At 47.1% G+C, this 22,042-nt stretch overlaps 1 protein-coding gene across 5 annotated transcripts in view; it reads right to left on the bottom strand.

Annotated features, from left to right (window-relative positions):
- Positions 1–13,299: 13,299 nt before the first annotated feature.
- The window catches only part of Mrrf (mitochondrial ribosome recycling factor), a 60,061-nt gene continuing 51,318 nt past the window's right edge, over positions 13,300–22,042 (bottom strand). For all 5 annotated transcript variants that reach the window (XM_042274777.2, XM_015988761.3, XM_006995281.4 and 2 more), the window contains one exon: positions 13,300–14,473. In XM_042274777.2, coding sequence (XP_042130711.1) covers positions 14,396–14,473 — 78 coding nt within the window. In that variant the 3' untranslated portion in view covers positions 13,300–14,395. The remainder of the gene's footprint in view (positions 14,474–22,042) is intronic.

Below are 22,042 nucleotides of genomic sequence, written 5' to 3' on the forward strand. Positions count from 1 at the left end.
GGGTCTCAGACCAGCACCTTCCATTCAGACAATAACTCTGGCAACCACTAAGAGCAAAGGACCAGGCTAGATAGATCTAGAAAGAACCAGGAGGAAAATGTGCATGGATGAATGCTGGTAGCCAAGAGGCCCCGGGAAAGCAGAAGGCAGACTGTACAGGCATTCGGAGGTGGAACTGGAGATGGGAATGGTCCCCGGGTGCAGCCAGAACAGGAAGAGTCTCCAGACCACACCAGAAGAATCTGGCTTCGATTCCAGCACTACCTCTTGCCCTCTGAGGGCTTCAGTGGTCCCACTGGCTTAAATACAAACTCCTGGGTATCCACATGCCCAGTCTAGGGAAGGGATAGAAAGGGCTTGAGGCAGGGTGTGCAACACTGATAGGACCCATCCACGCTCCATGGCTGGCTGTCACTGTCTACTTCAGGGTTCCATTGTCCAGGAGGAAGACAATAGGCCAGGTGACATCTATCTCTAGGTCCCAGATACTCGGTGTTCAGTGCCGTGTCTTCGTTCACAGTAGGAGGTTTTCTGAAGAAGTCAGAAGGAAGTGTGGTGGGACATGCAGACCTGTGTCCCAGCCATCCTTAGCGTTGATGCTGTCTGTGGGGCAGCACAAGGTGCAAGACTGGGTCCTCTTTCATCTCCCGCCCACAGCGTCCACCCTGATGTTGATTTCAGCAGGACTAGGAACCATGACAGACACTAGGGGCATCTGAAGGCAAACATTGGTGAGGGGCTGAAGTCAGCCGTGGAGACTGCTCAGCTCTAGGGAAGGTGATTCTGGCTCCCACCACCTGCTTGCTCCCTGCTAACCTCAGAGCTACCATGGGCTGAGCAAGGCAGAGATGGGTCTCGGAACCCAGAGGCCAGCGCAAGGGGCAGACAGACAGTGCTTCAGGGAGCTCAGAAAACCCCTGAGTTCTCATCAAGGAACTCCTCTGCAGTGAGGGCTGCTCGGTTAGGAGGAACACAGAAGCCGACAGGCCTCTCGTGGTCCAACTCTTAGAATATTCTCTCCCTCTATCACAAAAGGGCTGGAGAAACCCAGAAAGAGACACTGAGAACAACTCCGAGACAGTTTCTAAACTCTGCCAACCGCCTTAGGCTGGCTTTCCCGTTTGCTGATTGCTCTCAGAACCACAGCATAAGCTGCCACAGCAATAATGATGCTATAATAACCACAGCACCGTGGGCTCTAATCTGGTCAGAGCCACCACCTCGCAGGAATGCACGGAGCAAACCACCAGCTAGTTGTTGACAATAAACTCTTGCTGTTAAACAGACCCACCAAATCACCTCTAGCATCCCGCCATGAGCCCAGGTGGTCAGGCACGCCACTGTCCATTTTGGGCCCAGGCAGAGAGTCTCCACTCCGAGCATGCCTGTGCCTGAGGTCATCTGGAGAACTTCGTGCAGACTGGGAGCCCTGTGCCAGCATAAGGCTAGCTACAAGCTCCCCTCACCCTCCTGCTCCTCCAAGCCCCTCTCCCAAAGCCTGAGCAATCAAGACTACTGCCTCCCCGGGCTAGAGCTAGTGCCCGCCTCTCTCAGCCCCTCCCCTCCGCTGCAAACCCAGCTCATTTGCATGTGGATCGCGCCTGCAACCATGGGTGCTGGGGTCAATTGAAACTCAAGAAAAGAGAAGAAATTTATGCAAAACTGTTGATTGCATTTGTATGTAATGAAATCATCCAATATTCATCTGACTATAGAATCTAATCTGAGAAGAGAACTGAAGGACATGAGTGTCACTGCAGAAGCGTAATGAGCCACTGTAGTGATTAAAAAAGCTCTTGAGCCTTCTGAAAAATCCAGGCAGAAATAGCGTCTAATCAACTCTGAATATAGGAGGCGAGATTGGGCTGGCGTGCTGCACACGGCCCGCCCGGGCGCTGGGGGTGCGTGGTAAACCCTGGCGGTCGTGGTCTGTGGGTGCCAAGCTCCTGGCCACAATCAGCTGAGGCCTGGGTGCACAAAGCAACCGCCTCTCGCCACGCAGAAAGAACCCAATCACAGCTGCTGAGAAGAGCAGCTTGAGGCTGGCACACCGCCTCGCACCCACAGCACAGAGGCCCCCTCCTGAGTCTTTGCTCCAACGGGAAGGGCTGGAGAATCTGGGTCTGCCACACCTAGCTGCTCCTTGGTCCAATCAACCCCACGCAGGAGAGAGTGGTGTCTCTCAGAAGCCTGGACTCATCCCACTCAGAGAGGTGTTCCCTGACAAAATCCCTCTCTTCTCTAGCTCCAGGCTTTGTCTTCCTGCACTTGGCATTGTCTTATGACTGCTTGGTGAATGTTGGTCTCTTCCATCAGACTATGAGGTCAGCAACCGTGTAGTGGCTGGTTCATCTCTGGAACCTGTGGAAGCTGCCTCCAAGGATACTTACCAAGCATGGACAAGACGCTGAAGCGCCAGGTGAATGGAAAAACCCATCCCATCCAGCAGCCAAATGCGCTAAAACTGTTTGTTCATTCAGCAGATCCTTGCCTTATGGACAGTGTGTGTGAGGCTTCGTTTCTGGCCTAAGCAGGCTGTGCGGGTTAAGAAGGTTAAGAAGCCCTCTCAGAGCTCATAGTGGGGGAGAAGGAGAACTAAAGACTACAACACATCAGATCAGTCACGGGGCGGGGGACAGTCCGGGGCAGTAGGACAGCTGTCAGTGGGCACTGAGGTATCAGGCTGGGACCTGAGTCCAGATGATGTCCCAGGATTCCCAGGTTCTGGCGCCCCTTTACAATGAACTGCACAGAAACCCATGGATGGCCACAGGAGCGGAGCGGGAGGGGATGGAGATGAGAAAGAGATATGGAGGGAGCTGCTGGTGCACCTTTCCCCTCTGTGGTCTGGTTCCAAGGAGGCAAGAAAGGAGAGCAGTGAGGCAGGTCCTCAGTATTTCCATAGGACCCACCACTCCCAATTCAGGCCACTAGGAAGTCTACTCTGGGCCAGTAATGCTCAGGTAACTACCCGCTCCCAGCCTTTCCTGTGCCTTTGTGTGTTAATCTCTGGAGTTTTCTCCTTTATTCTCTGTCTTCCTGCCCCCACTAACTCATCTAGCAGAGTCACTGATGACTACTCCATGCAGCTGTGGTCCCTTAAGTTCCTTCTACCCAGAACGTGCAGTCTCTGAAGGGGGAGTGGGTGGGCAGAGCAAGGGGGACAGACGAGCAGCCTTTTTACCTGTCCTTCCTGTTAAAACCTTGGGGCCGGATTTCTTATGCCTGGGAGCAGCAGAATCTCTACCAGGGAGGGGCATGGTTTGCATTTTGAAGAGCTGGTCGAATAGAGAAAGATTGGGGCACTTAGGTTCTGCAGGAATGGAGATGGGCCCAGTTGGCCATGGGGAGTCCCTGGAGGCTCTGAGGAGGGCCACCCCACTGCAAAGGCTGTCCCAAGAGGGTTGATCATAAATGTGTGTACATGTGTGAGTGTATGCATGCCATAGCACACATGTAGAGTAAGGGGACAACTTCCAAGAGCCAGTTCTCTCCTTCTACCATGTGGTCCAGGTGATGGAACTCAGTCTCCAGGCTTGGTGGTACATGCTTTTATTCACTGAGCCCTTTTAATGGACCCCAAAGTGCTACAGAATGATCCTCTTGTACACTGTAAAGATTTGTCACTCAAATTGTCTTAATAAAACTCAAATTGGTTTAATAAAATGCTGATTGGCCAGTAGCCAGGCAGGAAGTATAGACAGGGTGACCAAACTAAAATGATGGGAAGAGGAAGGATGGAGTCAGGAGTCACCAGCCAGATGCAGAGGGAGCAGGAGATGAATGTGCCATGCTAACAAAGGTACTACCATGTGGCAAAGCATAAATAGAAATATGGGTTAATTTAAGTGTAAGTGTGTTGTAGCCAACTAGTTTTTCTAGTGTCTGTACCCAGCAGGACTGCATAAGAGGTTGACTGGACCACGGGCCTGAGTATCAGGTGTTTGGAAGGGTCTACACTTGGCTGTATCTAGCAAGGGGGAGGTCTTTTGCTCCACCCCTTGGCATTGTTATAAATAGACCTTTGGAATAAAGTTCTGGGCTGGTGGATAAGGATCCAGATCCACTCGAGTCTATCCTGCATTTTCTCTGTTTCTCTCCCCTCTATTTCTAACTAAGTCTCTTATCCCTCATTCCTAAAAGTCCCTGGGGTGAATAAATGTGGGGGCTGGTCTGCCACATAAGAGTTAGCTAGTAACAAACCTGAGCTATCAGCAGAGCCTTTATTAAGCCTCTGAGTGGTTATTTGGAAACAGGCAGTTGGGAGGGAACCATCTGTTTACACCAAAGCTGTAGGTCTTGTTAGCAATGTTGCCACAACCAACTAGCTAAAATACAATGGTACTGTACCTTGGACATGGTACCCGGTGCCTTCTCTTTCCTCCCAATGTCTTTACAGCAGCTGCCCTGAACTCACTCCCATTCCAGGAGCCATGGAGAATTCGAGAGTCTATGCCCTCCCAATCCCCAGTTGGTTGTGTTGGACCTGAGATGTGATGAGAACCTTGCTGGTAACATCATAGGAGGATGAGGTTCCAGCTCAGACACCTCTGGACAAAGCCCCTAGGTTGGCTACGCACAAGGCCCTGCTCCCAAGAGGCTACCTTAGGGGGAGACACAAGGGGAAAGTTGTTAAAGCCCTCAGAGCTGCAAAGTAAGGGGAGACCACAGGGAATCATGGGAATGGGGATTTCCTGCATGTGGAGCCATTTAGGTTAGACTTAAAGAAGAGCTATGAGATCTCTCTCTCTCTCTCTCTCTCTCTCTCTCTCTCTCTCTCTCTCTCTCCATTCATTCTCTCTCTTCCCTCTCTCTCTCTTTCCCCCATCCTCCCTCCTTTCCTTTCCTGAAAAAAAAATTGTTTGAAGTCTAGGCTGATGGAGAGTGCAATGGCTCAGCACATGGCTGCTGCCAGTCCGACAACCTGAGCTCAATTCCCAAGACCCACATAGTGGAAGGAAAGGACCAACTTCCAGAGGCTGTCTTCTGACTTCCACATGTGCACATATATGCGCACACACTCACATAATAAACAAATGAATAAATGAAAAATAAAAAAAGATGAATGGGAAAAATAAAGCTGGAGAGTGCTGCTGCCTGGACTACAGAGGGGCCCTATCTCAAAGCAAACAAACTAAATTCCTTGGGACCAGGCATGGTGGCCCACACCTTTTATTCCAGCACTCAGGAGGCAGAGGCAGGCAGATCTCTGTGAGTTCAGGGCCAACATGGTCTATAGAGCGAGTCCCAAGGTAGACAGGGTTACACAGAGAAACCATATCTTGAAAACTGAGACCCTGACTCAAAAAATAAGACAACACAAAACAAAACTGCAGCTGGAGAGATACATGGTTCAGCCATTAAGGGCACTGGCTGCTCTGCCAGGTGACCTAGGTTCAATTCCCAGCACTCACCTGGAGGCTTTCAGCCCTCTGTAAATCCAGACCTAGGGGATCTAATGCCCTCTTCTGGCCTCCATGAGCACTGCTCACACATTATACACAGGCACGCATGCAGCCAGAACACCCATTGAAAAAATAAATAGATAAATAAATAAACTAAAACAAAAAACAAAGCCCAGAATAAACAGTAACAAGCATTCCTGTCTTCACAGCATGTATATGTACACACAAATATCTACACATCATATGTGTATCCATACAATGGCAATCACCATTATAATTTAGTAAGCATCCTTCACAACCCACTCTACTTTTAAATTTTCTAATGTCCCCTCAAAGAGAAAGAGCCTCAGTAATTGTTTCAGGAAGAGTTGCTCTGTGTGACATTCTGGTTTATGAGCGACACTGTCTGTGTGACAAGGCTGGCCTTCTGTACTGCTTCTTGCGCACAGAAGCTCCATTCTAGCTAAAGCCTAGCACCCTGGCTCAAGACTACAGCTACACTGTGTTTATCCATTCCCACAAGGGGTAATCACTACTGATCTTCCAGGTAGAGGGAGGAGCATAGAAAAACGGAAGGGGGGCCTTGAACCCCAGGCCAGGACTGTTCCTGTGGTACACTGGGCATGTGGGAGCATGGGGACAGGCCCTCAATAATCCCACTTCTTTGCTCTCCCTGGGGAAGCCTCTGCTGCTCTTTGTACTCATTGTCTCTTTAATGACCTGCTGAAGTCAAGTACCCATTGTTCTCTGGGCTGGGGCAGCCTCCCAGGCTTTCCTTCCCTGCCTTCCTTTGGCAAGCAGCCTTATCTAGTCCTGCAGCCTGCCAGCCCCAGATGATGCAGCTTCCTCCACCCACATCCCTCCTGGGCCCCGGCTGCTGCACAAGGCCCCAAGGTCTCCACCCACCCTCTCTCCCACTTTTCCTTTTAAAAAGCAAACTCCTGCTCTGTCTTCAGGCTTCTGTCACCTGTCTGTCTGTCTGTCTGTCTCCATGTGTCGCAGCCTGTGTCTACGTATGTGCCTCCCACAGTGACACATGACGTCTCTGTCTCACTGTCTCACTCTGCACTGTCTCCCATCTTGCTGCCTGTCTCTGCCTGGAAATATCTGGGCTTGCATGTGTGCAAGTCTTTGCCTGCACATCTCTGTCCCCTTCCTGTGTGCAACGCTCTTTTCTACCCCCTCCCTGATTCACCTCCCTCATCCACCCCTCCGCCTGTTCTTCCTTTGCCCGACTCTAAACCCTCCTGATTGACTATTATCCTGTTTCCAGCCCTGGCCTCACCACTACTGCACACTCACCCACGGGGTCCCTGACATACCGCATGGGTCAAACCGCCTCCGCCTGAGCCTTTTCTCCTTAGTTACAGCTCCAGTGTCCCTTGGATGTCAACCTCAGAGACATTAGCACCAGGAGTGGGTGTGAGGTCCTACAACTCCCAGACGCTGAGATCTGGGCATCTGCAGAGTTAAAAATAGACAAACAAATGGGAACCAGCAGAAGTTAAAAAGAAATAAAGGCCAGAGAGATGCTGGGTTGGCAAAGGCGCCCAGAGCCAAGCCTGACGACATGAATTCAGTCCCCAGATCCCACAAGGCAGGGGAGAGCTGACTCCTGAAAGTTGTCCTCTGACCTTCACATATGTGCCCATGCATGCATGCCCACACAAAATAATGTGTTTTAAATAAATAATAAATAAATGGGAATCAGTGAGCAAGTCTCCATTTTTTTATTAAAAAAAAAAAACACAAAGGCTTTTTCAAAAGAATGCATCAACTTATCATTGAATAGAATGCCTAACGCCAAAAACAAGAGAAAGAACCAGAAACAGTCATCTTTAACTGAAACTTTAAATTAAATTTAGACAAAGTGCATGAATGTAATTTTATGGGATCATTTGCTATATTACCTTTATTTTACTAATTTTGCCTTAGTCTGGTGAAGTGGTCAGGGTCCCTGACAGGGTCCTCCCCCTGGCACCCATAGGAAAATAGGGATGTTTATTAATAGTAGAAAGTGTAAACTGGACCAGGCCCTAGGAGCTCTCGCTGGTCACTCACTCAGCACCTCACAGGACCCTTTCCAGTCCCACTGCTCTCTCAGTTAACTTGTGGGGGTGCCTGGCTAGGAGTCAGGCACCAGACTGCCTGGGGTCCTAGTGTCCTTGTTCATATAATAACCTGGCCTCCAGGTTGCCAAAATGGGCATTCCAGCCACTCTTACTGTCTGGAAGGAGAGGTGGGGGAGCTGTTTTCATTGAGACCAGAGCCTGGAAAGAAGACATCCGTGACCAGCACTGTGCATGGGCAGTCAGAAGGAGTCAGTTTGGGTTGATGGTACTGGAAAACTTCGGAGGCTTGGAGTCCCCCCCAGGATGCCTTGAGATGCAGAGGTCAAGAGGCAGCATAGAACCAGGGCAAAGACATCTCCAGCAAGATGTACCCCAAGCCCCGGAACGAGCACTCTCTCAGGAACGAGGGCATTGCCAGGAGCAGAAAAGCACAGCCTGCTGATGGGCATTGCCGCTACAGTGGCCAGCCACAAGGGGCCTGCACCGGAAGGAGTATGGTAGATGCCACCACTGGGAACACTACACAGTGCCTTCCAGAGTAGCCCAGAAGCCCTTGTGGCAGGCTTAGCTGATGAGACTGAAGGTCCTGGGGGAACAAGTTCAAAAGATTATTAGAGACTGGGTGGCTGAAGGAAATGGGACTTCATTTGTCTCCAAGGCCTAGCAGACCCTTGGAAACGGACAGATGTTTCCTTTAGCCCAGCTCTGCGCCTAACATGGTGCTGGACAGAGATGCAAACCCTAAAAGAAAGAGATTCTTGTAAGACACTTGCAAGAGGCTCCTCCAGGGTTAAGCACAATTGCCTCACAAGTGGAGCCAAATGCTCAGACCCCCGTGGAGGCCTGCTTGGGACATCTCCACAGCTGAGCCTGTAAGAACCTCTTGATGATCTGCCTTGAATGGAGAATCACTTTGAAGAGAGAGGTGATAGGAGGTGACTTACTGGACAGAGAATGAAGGGGGATAAAATGGCACCTGGGTGGGTGGTGCCTATCCTTTAGGTAAGGATACACAGAAGGGAGGGGTCCGCTGAGTGTGAGGGTGTGAGATTCTAAAGAGGCAAATCCAAGTCTAGAAAGCACAAGGAACGAGATGAGAGAACAGATGCACTGTGCGGGGAGGGATGTGGAACAGAGGGCCATGGAGTCTCGCTAGGTTTTGCCTGTTGGTTGGGGCAGGTATTAAGGTAGCCCACAGCAGGCAAAGCCAACAGCTGGAGGACAGGCTGGGAGGGGACAGCGGCCTGCCACCTGAGGAGAGCTGCCAAGGCCACTTGAGCAGTGGTTGTATGAGGGCGGTTGTGAGAGTCACATCCTGAGGAGGCACATGGCCTGTACTTGACAGACTTGAGGCAGAAGTCTGTATAATTCTACAGGCAGTGGCGTGGGGCGTAAAAGGGTTTTGGGGAAATTTGGGGCCTTTTCCTCAGGTTGACTTTACATAACAGCACAGAAGGATTGACGGGGCCCAGAATGGAATGAGAGAGGACAGCCATGACCACCTGCTCAGTCAGCCAACACTTACCGTCCTCAGAGCAGAAGCAACCCGGTCTTCCCTCTCAGTGTTAATATTATAGAGTAAACTGATTCTCCAAACACACCAGTGTTACCAATCAACGTGAAGTAACCGCAAGGAGTGTTGTAAATACTGGATATAACTTATGAATGGAAGAATAGTCTTTATCCTTGAAAACAAAAAATTCTGACACATGATGTAACATGGATATTAAGGGCGATAGCCCAGTCACAGACAGGTTCTGTGTACGTCTCTACAGGAGGATCCTAGAGAATTCCAACTCAGAGAAGGGGCAGCAGTGGCCCCAAGGGTGGGAAGTGGGGACAGAGGCAGTGTTTGTTTGATGGGTGTAGGGTTTCAGTCTTTTGAGGTGAGGAGTCCTGGAGATCGGTTAGACAATAATGTAAATATGCTCAACACCACTGTGCACTTAAAAATGGCTAAGATGCTTAACACTGTGTGCTTCTCGTCACAATTTAAAAGCAAAGAAAAGATGCAAGGTTCAGGACAGCTCAGGGTAATGAAAGGCCAGCACTAGAAGGGAAGACACCGCAGCCTGGGACTCTGAAAGGCTTTTTAAAAATGAAGAGAGAGAGAGAATGAAAACACCACAAAGTATAGCTCTCTCTCTCTCTCTCTCTCTCTCTCTCTCTCTCTCTCTCTCTCTCTCTCTCTCTCTCGCGCGCACACACACACACACACACACACACACACACACACACACACACACACACACACTCCACAGAGGTGATCCACAACGTGAAGTGATATTGGCCTGGACTCCAGACAGAGCTGCAACTGCACAGAAATGAAGAAATGCTGTTAGCAAGGCTGACCGACCACTCCAGTCTAAGACTCACTAAAAGGCTAACAACTTCTTTCTTCTCCTCCTCCTTTTTCCAAGACAGTTTCTCTGCGTAGCCTGCTCTGTAGACCAGGCTGGCCTCACACTCAGAGAGATCTGCCTGCCTCTGCCTCCCGAGTGATGGGATTAAGGGTGTGCCCCGTACTTGGCTTAAGAACACTATTTCTAAACACCGTTTCCTGGATGCACACACGGAGTCTGCTCCTTACTGTGCATCGTGGAAGCTGAGCTCAAACAGAGCCGAGAAAGCATCAGCTGGGGGCTTCAGGAGCATGAGCCTTCATGGCAAGTCTCTTTCATAACAGCGGAATCGGGCTTAGTGGCTCCCCAGGGGTAAAGACGCAGATGCATTCTGCAAACCAAATGGCTCACAGTGAGCCTGGCACCTGCTGCCGCCACTACTACTGTATCGATTGACCATGTGGCTGTCATTTCGCAGGTTCTCCAACATGTTCTAGAAAGTCACCAACACCGGGGTGTGGATTTATGGGGCCAGGGCCTGAGGACGCTATCTTTTCATCAGAGATGGCTTGGTGCTTTATCCAGCAAGGTGCTTCTTTTCCATTACTGTCCATGCAAGCAGATGTGCCACACACATTTGGAATAACCGTCAGTGCAGCACACGGATTAAGGACCTGCTTCAAAGTTCTACCTGGGTTTGAAACCTCTAGTGCTTGCCAGGCTGCATGGCTGTGGGCAAGCGACACAAACATAATTAACAGCAGCACCTACATCAACTAAGTGTCAGTGGAGTGATGCATGTTAAGGTCTAGCATGCTGCCTAGTTCACAGGGGACATTCAATAAATATGTCTGTAGCTACAGGACTTAGAGTGAAATTTACCAGGTCATCTGAGAATAGGGGTCCTTTTTTAAAATAAAAATTTAACTGTCATTTATTTATTGTGTGAGTATGTATATGTATGTGTATCGAGGCACACATATGGAGGTCCGAGGACAACCTGAGGGAGCCAGTTCTCTCCGTCCACCATGTCGGTCCCAGGATCAAACCCAGCACTTTCACTTGCTGAGCCACTGCTTCCACTTTTTAAAAGATGGGATTGTAGCCCAGGCTGGCCTCAAACTCAAGGGGATCCTCTTGCCTCAGCCTCTCGAGTGTCAGGTTACACTCATAAGCTGCAAATCTGGTGAACAGTGATCTTCTAATCATGAAAAAGAAAAAAAACCTAAGTAAAAACATCCTCCAATGCACAGGATTATTAAAAAATACTATAGTCAAATAAGTAACAGTAGTGCAGCAGGCAAAGGGACTGTCTGTGTGTACACATGGACAGATGGCCACGGCGGCTTCACGGGTAAGAAAAGTAAACTTCAGAAAATGAACACAATAGTTCTCCTCTTTTCACACTTTAAATGGGGCTAAGAGCAGAGATTTCTGAGAAATTATTGTGAACATTCATGTGTGTGGGGCAGGCACATGTGAGTGTACGGGTGCATGGCGACAAGTGTGCACACACAGAAGCCAGTGCACAGGGCGTCAGGAGTCATCCCATCCCCCTCTTCTCTTGGGACAGGTAGGGGTAAGCGAGCTCCTGGAGCTACCTGTCTGTCTGGGGTCCACCTGTCCATCTGCCCAGTGCACATACTTCCGTGTTGAGGAGTCAAAGTCAGGTCCTATGCACACTGCAAGCACTCTTACCACCTAAACCATCTCCCCAATTCCGAGAAGTTTCATTTTTAAATTTTTGTTTCTTTTGTGAGATCTGCACACTTGTGCGGTACACATATACACCAAAAGGAAGATTTTTAAGCAGGCTAAAACCAAGTTTTTCATGGCACTTTGAGAGCCACTAAACTGAACACAGGAGGTGTTAATTCTGCTAGTGGGGGAACTTCCATGCCCCGCTAGCTCTTAAGACAGAGACTGTCATGGGAGAAGCTCCTGAAGACTGGTACCTCAGCATACCCAGTCAGGTAGTCACCTTCTGGTCCCTGCCACCAACATATCCCTAACACACAGGACAGCAGAGCTTCTTTGATAAATGTCAACTGAAATAGAGCAATCAGCTGAAAACCATTTGCTGAGCCGTCTCACTGCCCTGGGCTCGGGCTTTCCTTTATTCATTTATCATGATATATGGCTTTGGCCAACATACACACAGGAGAAAAATTGTTGACATGTGGAACCCAAGTACTGAAAATCTTTCATCCCCCCCACCCCCGTCTGTTCACCAAGTAAGTTTTGTTTATTTAAAGACTACAGAGGATTTGGCTGTTAAGAACCAAATGCCTTTAGAGTGGAGTTACAACATAATTTATCATTTCCTCTGTTTATTAAAAAATCCTGCATCTTTGAGCTGCACATTTGCAGTGAGAATTCTGCCATTCATAGAGCTAGAGTTCTGCAAAGTCTCTGCGTGGCCTGCCCTGCTCCCCCGGCTAACTTCCCATTGATCTCAGGATGTCAGCTCCTTCCATCCTTGGCCTAATCCTAACCTTAAATTCTCACTGCTGTTTCACAGCCGGTCCCACCAGTGTGGGCAGAGGAAGCAGCAGGAGGCTCATTACCTAGCACAGGCCAACTTGGTCAGGCCACATCACCTAGAACTGGAACAAAGCTTCCTGCCTGAGGCACTATGAGGGCAACTCAGCTCAGCGTAGGGACACTCAGAGCCAGAGGTCACACAGCAGCACCAGACAAACTGCTGACACCCACTAGATCCTGACAAGACAGTAGGCAGCAGTGGCTTCTGGGAGTGTGGCCACACAGGGTGCCTCAGAGTGGAGCCACACTTCCCAGCATTTTGTCCATTCTTATTCACCTGCACCCTTCACAGCACACTTTCTAAGAAGCCAATAAACCTACCTCCCAAGTCCTGAGCAGCATCCTGGCTAATTACCCAGATCACAGGAGGGGCTGGGAGCTAGGTTTGTGTGGTCTCAACTTACGATTGTCACCAGGAATGGGGCTCCTTTTCAGGGCGAGTCACATCTCAGAACTGAATGAGTGCAGGACACCTGGCTGGTATCCTGGAGAACTGCTTGGTATGTGGGAAAGCTGCAGGCATTTGTTACCTTAGAGTTCTGCGAGGACCGTGGGAAAAGAGCACGGTTTTTACCCCGCCGGCAGCAGTGGGAGGAGCAGACTTTGGAGTCCGAGATAAACTTTTCACCCCTGCTTTGCTCTTGCTAGCTCTGTGACACTTGTGACATGAGGCCGATGGCAAACAACAAAAATGCCTTAGCCAAATGCAGAGGCGCACGCCTTTAGTCCAAGCTCTGGGAGGCAGAGACGGGGATCTCTGGGAGTCGTAGAGAAAAGAAAAAGAAAAAGAAAAAAAAGGCCCACTACTTCCCTACTCCATTGTCTGGGAGGATTCATTACCTTAACACAGGCATGTCTGTTTCCATATTTCTAAGTGTATGTGGGACATATATGTCCAGGTTCCTGTGAAGATTACAAATAACGCCTAAAAATAGCTCAGCTCATGATAGTTTTATTATTAATTGAATAAATGAAAAAGATGATTGTGGGAGAGGAGAAAAAGACAAACTACATGCTACAACAGGTGAGCTGGCTTAGCAGAAAAAGGTGTTGAGTGCCAAGCCTTGAAGTCTGAGTTCTAGCCCCAGGTCCCACATGGTGAAAGGAGAACTGACTCACAGGAGTTGTCTGACCTCTACATGAGTGCTATAGCATGGGCGTGTGTGTGTGTGTGTGTGTGTGTGTGTGTGTGTGTGTGTGTGTGTGTGTGTATGTGTGTGTGTGTGTGTGTGTTCGCGCGTGTGCATATATACACAGATGCGTGTAAATACAGAAATGCAAAAAGATGGGCCACAACAAAGCACCTGTCTATCAGGAAGACAAGCCCCGGGCAAACGGAGCTCATCACCAAGTCAACACTGACAAGGACAAGAGTGCAGTGACAGAAAGAGAAGCAGAGCTTTGCTGAGCAGCTGCCAACTTACTCAACACCAAGACGGGGACAACTTCAAGCGCCAGTTGGTGTCATTCTCTCCAGTTATTTTTGTCAAGATACAGACTAACAGAGGAGAAAAAGAGATTTAATACAAGGAGCCCGTGAGCCCAACATGGGGTCTAGATCAGAAGGCAGAGAGACTGCCCAGAGGGCGAGGCTGATGCCACAGTGAACAGTCCTGTGGGGCAGCATGTGGGATGACAATCCAGACACTGCTCTGGCTTGCTTTCTTAAGAGGTTCTGGGGCTCTCCCGCCCACACCACTCTGTCTCTCCTCTGTAGTTGTTATTTTCCAATTTATTTAAGTTTGATCATCAGCAGTCAGGGTGAAGGCCCACTTAGTCCAGGGTCTGATCACTGTCTGCAAGGAAGCAGTCTGTGGTGACATCAGAGTCAAGGTCACTGCCACAGCAGACATCCTCTGAGCTGTCACACCAGAAGACTCCAAGCAGAACAACACTATGCAAGGAAGAGATTCGGTGAGTCGGCAGGGCCTCCGTGGAGGAACAGCAGTGAGAGCCTCTGATGGATGGACAGGGGAGTGGTAGGCACCAGCTTGTCACCTAAGGGATGACCAGAATATGTGACTGCTGACTTTCATCCAAGGAGTTCTTTGGTCTTTGCTGCCAGATGCCTGTCAAGCTCCACAACTGTGGCGTCGGCCATTTGGCTGATCTGCAAGAACAAAAATGGAAGTTTGATGACTGCAATAGGGGGCAAGCCCAAACTACGCAAAGGTTACTGGGAAATAATGACAGTGACAAAGTTCACACTAACTGAGGCCACCCAGGCTCTAAGAAATGTGTGGAGACCCTGCTACTGTAGGTGAGGTAGCTAAGATTATTCCCTTTTCAAATAAGAAAAACAAGGCAGGGCACACAGTCAGAAAGTGGTAACATCAAACTGTAATACATAGTAGCCTGAGTCTATAAACCAACATTTAAAACTGTTACACAACACAGAAAAGCCAGCCTAGCTGCCCTAATAAACCTCCAGAGCAGTGGTTCTCAACCTTCCTAACGCTGGGACCCTCTACAGCTAGCTCCTCATGTGTTGTGGGGACCCCAACCATAAAGTTATTTCATTGCTACTTCATAACTGTAATTTTGCTACTGTTATGAGTCGTAATGTAAATATCTGATATGTAGGATATATACTATGCGATAAGGGTTGTTAAACCCCCAAAGGGGTCGCAGCCCACAGATTGAGAACCTCTGCTTTAGAATGCCTTACATGTCAGCTACTCTAGTTCAGAAAGCCTTTAGATGAACTGATATAAAGAGTAAGACTCTAGAGTTAGAAAATCAACAGAGAAATTTCAATAGACACAAAAATGCAAATTACAACAGGATAAACCTTCAGCTATCATTAACAAAACTTGATGCTATAGTTCTAATTACAATATTCAAAATCTGCAAGCTACAGTGAATGGATAAGCTACACTGGATTTAATCCCCAAATATCTCAACTGGGAAATTATCAAGTAAACATGATCTGAACATAAAATTCTTCTTTACTGTAATTATTATTTATGTATATGGGTGCTTTGGCTATGTGTATTCTGTGCACCAAGTGTGTAACTGGTGCCTAAGAGGTCCACAAGAGCATGTCAGATCCCTTGAACTGGATTTATAGATGGCTGTGAGCCACCAGGTGGGTGCTGGGAATCAGACCTGGGTCCTCTGGAAGAACAGCCAGTGCTCTTTAACAACTCAGCCATCTCTCCAGCCCCAAGTTTGTTTTTTTAAATACTTTTCTTATTTTATTTATATAAGTGTTTGTCTACATTTATATACACACCATGTGTGAGCTAAATCCAACATGGATGTTGGATTCCCTGAAACTAGAGTTATGAACCACCATGTGGGTTCAGGGAATCAAACCTGGGAAGAACAATGAGTGCTCTTTATCAATGGCCAACTCTCCAACCCCTAGCCTCCAAATTCTTAAATGCTAGCTGTAAAGATGTTTATATGGGCTTAAATTTTTTAAAAAATTTATATGTATGTGTGTGTGTGTGCCTGCATGAGTTTCTGTGCACCGCATTAAGAAGTGTACTATGTGTAGTGTGTGTGCCTGCATGAGTTTCTATGCACCGCATTAAGAAGTGTACTATGTGTAGTGTGTATGTGTGTGTGCCTGCATGAGTTTCTGTGAACTGCATTAAGAAGTGTACTATGTGTAGTGTGTATGTGTGTGTGCCTGCATGAGTTTCTGTGCACCGCATTAAGAAGTGTACTATGTGTAGTGTGTATGTGTGTGTGCCTGCATGAGTTTCTGTGCACCGCATTAAGAAGTGTACTATGTGTAGTGTGTGTGTGTGTGTGCCTGCATGAGTTTCTGTGCACCACATTAAGAAGTGTACTATGTGTAGTGTGTATGTGTGCCTGCATGAGTTTCTGTGCACCGCATTAAGAAGTGTACTATGTGTAGTGTGTATGTGTGTGTGCCTGCATGAGTTTCTGTGCACCACATTAAGAAGTGTACTATGTGTAGTGTGTATGTGTGTGTGCCTGCATGAGTTTCTGTGCACCACATTAAGTACAGGTACTCAGGAGGCTATGAGAGCTGGTCACACTGCCAGGAACAGGAGTTATAGGGGTGATGAGCTGCCTGATGTGGGTGATGGGAAATGAACGTAGGTCCTCTCTGTAAGTGTAGCAAGCACTCTTAATTGTGGAACCAACTTTCCAGCTCCCCACCTCCAACCTAATTTTGAATAGTGAGAAAAATGAGAAAAATCTAAAGTTATCTGATGGAGAAGCAGATGAACACGGCACTACCATGGCCATGTCAAATTCTTGGGAGAGAAAATACAATTGACTGAGATCTTGGCATGGGTTCCATCTGTAATAATAAAATTGTGTTTGAATAATGCTTCAAGATAATCTTAACATCTTGGAGACATGTTCATGCTTTCCTTCAATTAAAAAAAACAATTCAATATAGAAACGTCTGTGTGAATATCTGTAGAAAAACTAATCTATAAAATATCTAAACAAAAATCACATACTTTAAAAAAACTAAGCTGGGCAGGGTGGTACACACCTTTAATCCCAGCACTCAGGAGGTAGAGGCAGGTGGATCTCTGTGAATTCGAGGCCAGCCTAGGGCTACACAGAGAAACCCTGTCTTGAAAAACAAACAAAAACAAAATAAAACAACAAGAAGAAACTAAGACACATGCCAAAATCTTTTCATTTTTATTAAACACTTTTTCATAATATATTCCTTCCCCTACCTACCCAACTTCATGTTCTTTCTTCTCAAAAAAGGAAAAAAACTAAAAAAAAAAAAAAAAAAAAAAAAAAGGAAAAAGAAAAAGAAAACCAGTAACACAAAAAACAAAATCAAAAAGTGCCAAAAAAAAAAAAAAAAAAAAGTGTTTAATGGTCAATCACTCTTGGAGATGGGGCATCCCTACAGTGTGGCTGATACACCCAGTGATACTCCATTGGAGAAAACTGATTTTCCCTTTTTCAGAAGGCATAACTGCAAATAGCGTCTTGGTTAGGGTGGGATTCTGTGTCCACTTCCTCTTCTCCAGGCTGGATTCTGTGTGGTGTGACCCTGTGCAGGCCGTGTGCCGCTGTCACGGTCTGAGACTTCACAGGTGTGTCTGCCAGGCCTGCTGTGCTGAGCACCGCTTTGCTTCTTCCTTGGAGTCACTCCCTCCCTCTGTCTCTTACAGTCTTACCTGTCTTCCTCTTCCACACAGATCCCTCTGACTTGAGGGAGGAGTTTGACAAAGACAACCCTTTAAGGACTGAGTGCTCCACTCTCTGCACACTGACCAGTTGTGGGTCTCTGCGCTAATCATCATCTACTGCGAGAAGTTTCTTTGATGAGGGTTGAGCAATGCTCTTTCCTACGGGTATTGCAAATATGTCACTAGGAGTAATTTTATTGCTAGGTTCCTTTAGCAGAATAATAATAGTACGTTTTCCCCTAGGCCCATGACCTATCTAGTCTCAGTTTCTTGGCCACTTTATCAGAGTCATGCATGGGTTTTCATCACAAGGAAGGGGCCTTGAATCAAAAGCAAACAACAAAATGAAGGGGCACTCTGGTCATCCTGTAGTGTGTCACTATTACATCAGTCCATCTTGCAGGCGCCCCTGTCGTAGGCCACAGGGTTTACAGTTTGGTAAAAGTGATCACTTTTCTCTCAGGGGCCATGAAAAGTACTTTCTAGCACCACGACAACTAGTCGGCAGGGGTGAGGTTTCTAGTTGGGCACCACCTTGATTTACACATGTTGTGATGACATAAGCTGTCTTTAGCAGCAGAGCCCTACCATCGGGGTACAGAGAGTAATCAGTAGTTTTAGCAATAGCTTGTGATTTTTTTTTTTTTAGGGGGCTGGTCTATGAGACCTTTTTGGACAAGGACTCAACAAAATGTAACCCACTCCTGGCAGTGGAGGTTTTACTTGGTGGCATAAGATGTCTAATTGGGGCACTGTCTCCCTCATTATATGGTGACTCCATTTCAACTTCTTTCATATATGCATAACATGCCAAAATCTTAACATTCTATCTTTTAGTGATGGGAAAATAGATAATATGTTATTTAGGTCTGTATTGATTATATCCCGCCTAAGAAACAGAACATATCAAGTTCTCAGGAAGTTTTTGTTTGTTTGTTTTGTTTTTTGAGACAGGGTTTCTCTGTCTAGTTTTGGTGCCTGTCCTGGAGCTTGCTCTGTAGACCAGGCTGGCCTTGAACTTACAGAGATCCACCTGGCTCTGCCTCCTGAGTGCTGGGATTAAAGGCGTGTGCCACCACCGCCTGGTCAGGAAGTATTTATTAAGAGAAAAATTGTTGAAGTTCTCTGTGTTTGTTTGCAGTAAGTATGCATGCCTTTCTAAGGATGAAAACATGATTTAGTAGGTGTTGCAGGCTCCATTCTAAGTCTAAATGGGGTTGAAATGAAGGCAGGCAGTATTGGCAGGAAGCACTGAGGGCTAGCATAGTATGCAGATCTGTGTGCTCAGCAGCAGGCAGCTGCTTGACATCTTTATTTGCCGACCACAGGCCTTGGCCAGGAATTAGGAACTAAATACATGGCTTGAAAGAAGAGAAAGTAAAAAGGGCTTGCTGCAATTGGCCCCAGGCAGGGAAGTCTCACCCTAGCAAACGCTACACATTTTTTAAGCTGGAAAAGCACAGCTCCTGGGCTGCTGGATGCGATGGAAGAGCGGCTGGACTGGGATGGCAGCTGCCCCTGCTCCGCAGCCAGTCACAAATGTCTGAGACACTTCTGGTCCCTGGTGCTGCCTCTCATAGGCCAGGAGCAGTGCCCAGCAAACACCAGCACTGCAGGCTGCCAGCCTGGGCCAGCCAAAGGTGAAGGCGCAGTAAGGTTACCAGGGTGGAAGGACTGAGAAGTAGAGGGATACCCAGGCTGACAGTTTGAAAACATGGGAGAACAGGAGCAAGTAACATTTCCACTTGGAGTCTGTTTCCTCACCCATCAAATGAGGTGCTGTCCCTTCCTCAGCTAACAGTTAAGACTATACAAGCATGTGATAAGCTGGTTATCTTATGCAAATGCTGGCTGTGTTACTGTGACTTTTACCACCACTTTCTGACTTCAAGCTAATCCATCAACGAAGTATTTACTAGCTTTTTGAACAGCCGATAGGTACAAAAGACCCTTGGGGACAGTTCACCTGCAGGCTCACCATTTTCATCTTTATCAGACTCTGAAACACTGAGGATTAATGACACCACCAGCAAGAGCAGCTCCTACTGCTGAGTAATTACTACATGCCAGACACTGGCTAACAATCCACACAACACATGAAATGCTGCTGTCTCCTTTAGCATGCTTTCACCTAGCAGTTGCATAAGCGTTTCTACTGTATAAAATCTTTCTGTTTCTGTTAACTCATTATTGAAATCCGGCCATCTCACATAGCCCCTATAAAGTAGATAGAACAGTTATTGTCCCCATTCTACAGAAAACTAACCCAAAGTAATCTTGGGCAAGATGGCTCTGGCCATTCTGCTCTACCCACTAACTTCTTGTGTGATGTGGTGTGGCCCAAAACTCACTCACTCCTGATTGGCAATCCTGCTCCACAGCACCTGGCCTACTCCTTCCTCACCTCGGCTCCATGTTGTGCTGGGGGCACTGAGAGGGTTCGTTCCATTTCATTTAAAATCACAAGGTCAGGAAGCAGAGTGGATGAACAAACAGTGAAAGTTCTCAAGGGCCATCAACATATTAGTGTGTCTTCTGGTCCTCCAATTGTTCTAGTGAGATGGGAACAGATCATCCCACTTTACAGATGAGCAAAGAGACTCACAGGTGAATGGAGCCATTGCTCACTTTCACAGCTGGGAAATAAAAGAGCTAGGGTTTGAATGCCTGACTCCAAAGCAAGAAGCATTTCCACTCTCGTGCCTCACCTTATAAAATCATAACATTATCAACACCACCAGGACCTCTGTCATTACTGTGTCTGCTGGTTATCAGTTAAGGAAAATGGAAGACTTCAAAGACAGAGCATGGGGTGACAGGACCACAGAGCACAGCTCTGGGCAGGCCTGCACACAAGCCACCCTTCATGAGGACTGCCTCCCCCAGTCCAGCACCCTGCAGGGCCCTCCCCTCCTTCAGCCCCACTAGCACCAGGCTTCACTCATTCCAGAGAGTGCTGCTTCTCAGAGAAAGGCAGCAGTGAAAGGATCTTGGCCAGAGTCACTGGAGGTTTCTGCCAAATGCTTTAATGTTCAGCAGGCCCATTTATGGCAAACCACAGCGAAGGTACCACAGCAGGCTGGCAGATGTCAAGAGTCCTGAGCAGGAACATCCGTGGTCCTATAGTAGACATGGCTGAGCTAGGGGCCGGGGAAGTCGGGGGTCAGATACAGTGACTGAGACAGAACCTATCACTCAATCATTTCAATCTCACACACCAAAGATGAGAGAAATATTGTTATAAAAATATTTCAAAAGAATTTGACCAAAGAATTTTGAAAACAATTTTAAAAGAGAAGGTCAATTTCATACAATAAAAGGCTATTCATAATCCCATCACTGAAGGGGCTTTGGGTATTTTGATAATTACAAGCTATCGATCTTTGTATGCCTGTGTATCTTTAAAACTTCTTTATCAGACTTACTCATTTTGTTTTATGTGTGTGTATTTTATGCGCACGTATGTAATACACCACATATATGATTGGGGCCCACAGAGGTCAGAACCCCTGGAACTGAGTTACAAATGGTTAGGAACCATATTATGAGTGCTGGGAACTGAACCTGGGTCCTCTCTAAGAGCAGCCAGTGAACTATCTCTCCAGCTACAATGTTATTGTATAGTCCACTATTTTAGAAAATAATAAATTCATCAGTGTGGTGGTTGCATGCCTTTAATCCCAGCACTCAGGAGGCAGAGGCAGGCAGATCAATGAATGAAATTCAAATGGACTCAAATAATGGCGTTCAGGAACTTGGTTCCTGGTTTTCTATCATTATATGTAACACACTAATGAGACACAGTCCCATAGACTAAGGTTGAAAATTTCTCTTAGACATGTTCCTAAGTTATAGATCAGAACTAAATGGTCAGGGCATCTGTCATACTATCCTCTAGGAAGGTTATAAAGATTTATATTAGCAAGAACAAACCATGAAAGAGGATATAAAGCTAATGGTTTCTCTAGTTCTAATCTGTCATGGTGGTTGATAAATGCATAAAAATAAATTCAACAGTAAAAATGTAAATTCCAACATGAAGCACTACAGGTACAGATGGCCTTAAAAAACAAAAACAAAAAACTACTGTATAGGTGTTTTGTCTGTACATCTGTGTACCAACTGTGCCCATGGTACTCAGGGAGGCCAGAAGAGGGTGTCAGATCCCTTAGGGCTGGTGTTACAGATGGTTGTGAGTCACCTTGTGGCTGCTGGGAACAGGCCTCTGGAAGAATGGCCAGTGCACTTAACCGCTGAGCCATCTCTCTGGGCCCCAGAATGGCTATACTAACTGAACAGAAGTTCAGTAGGACATACAGGATTTTAGTCTGGTTATTTTTAGTGTGTGACTTTTTTTTTTTTATAATAAAGTTTATTTAAAAGATAAATACATTTTAAAAACTATTTCTCTAGAGTGTAAAAGATGATTTGAAGACATGCAAAAAACTGTAAGCTCACATTAAAATTTTTTAGTTCAGCCAGGTATGGTGGCACATGTCTGCAGTCCTTACACTCAGGAGACTAAGAAGGATCAC

This window comes from Peromyscus maniculatus, chromosome 4 (assembly GCF_049852395.1).
Source record: "Peromyscus maniculatus bairdii isolate BWxNUB_F1_BW_parent chromosome 4, HU_Pman_BW_mat_3.1, whole genome shotgun sequence".
Classification (NCBI taxonomy): domain Eukaryota; kingdom Metazoa; phylum Chordata; class Mammalia; order Rodentia; family Cricetidae; genus Peromyscus; species Peromyscus maniculatus.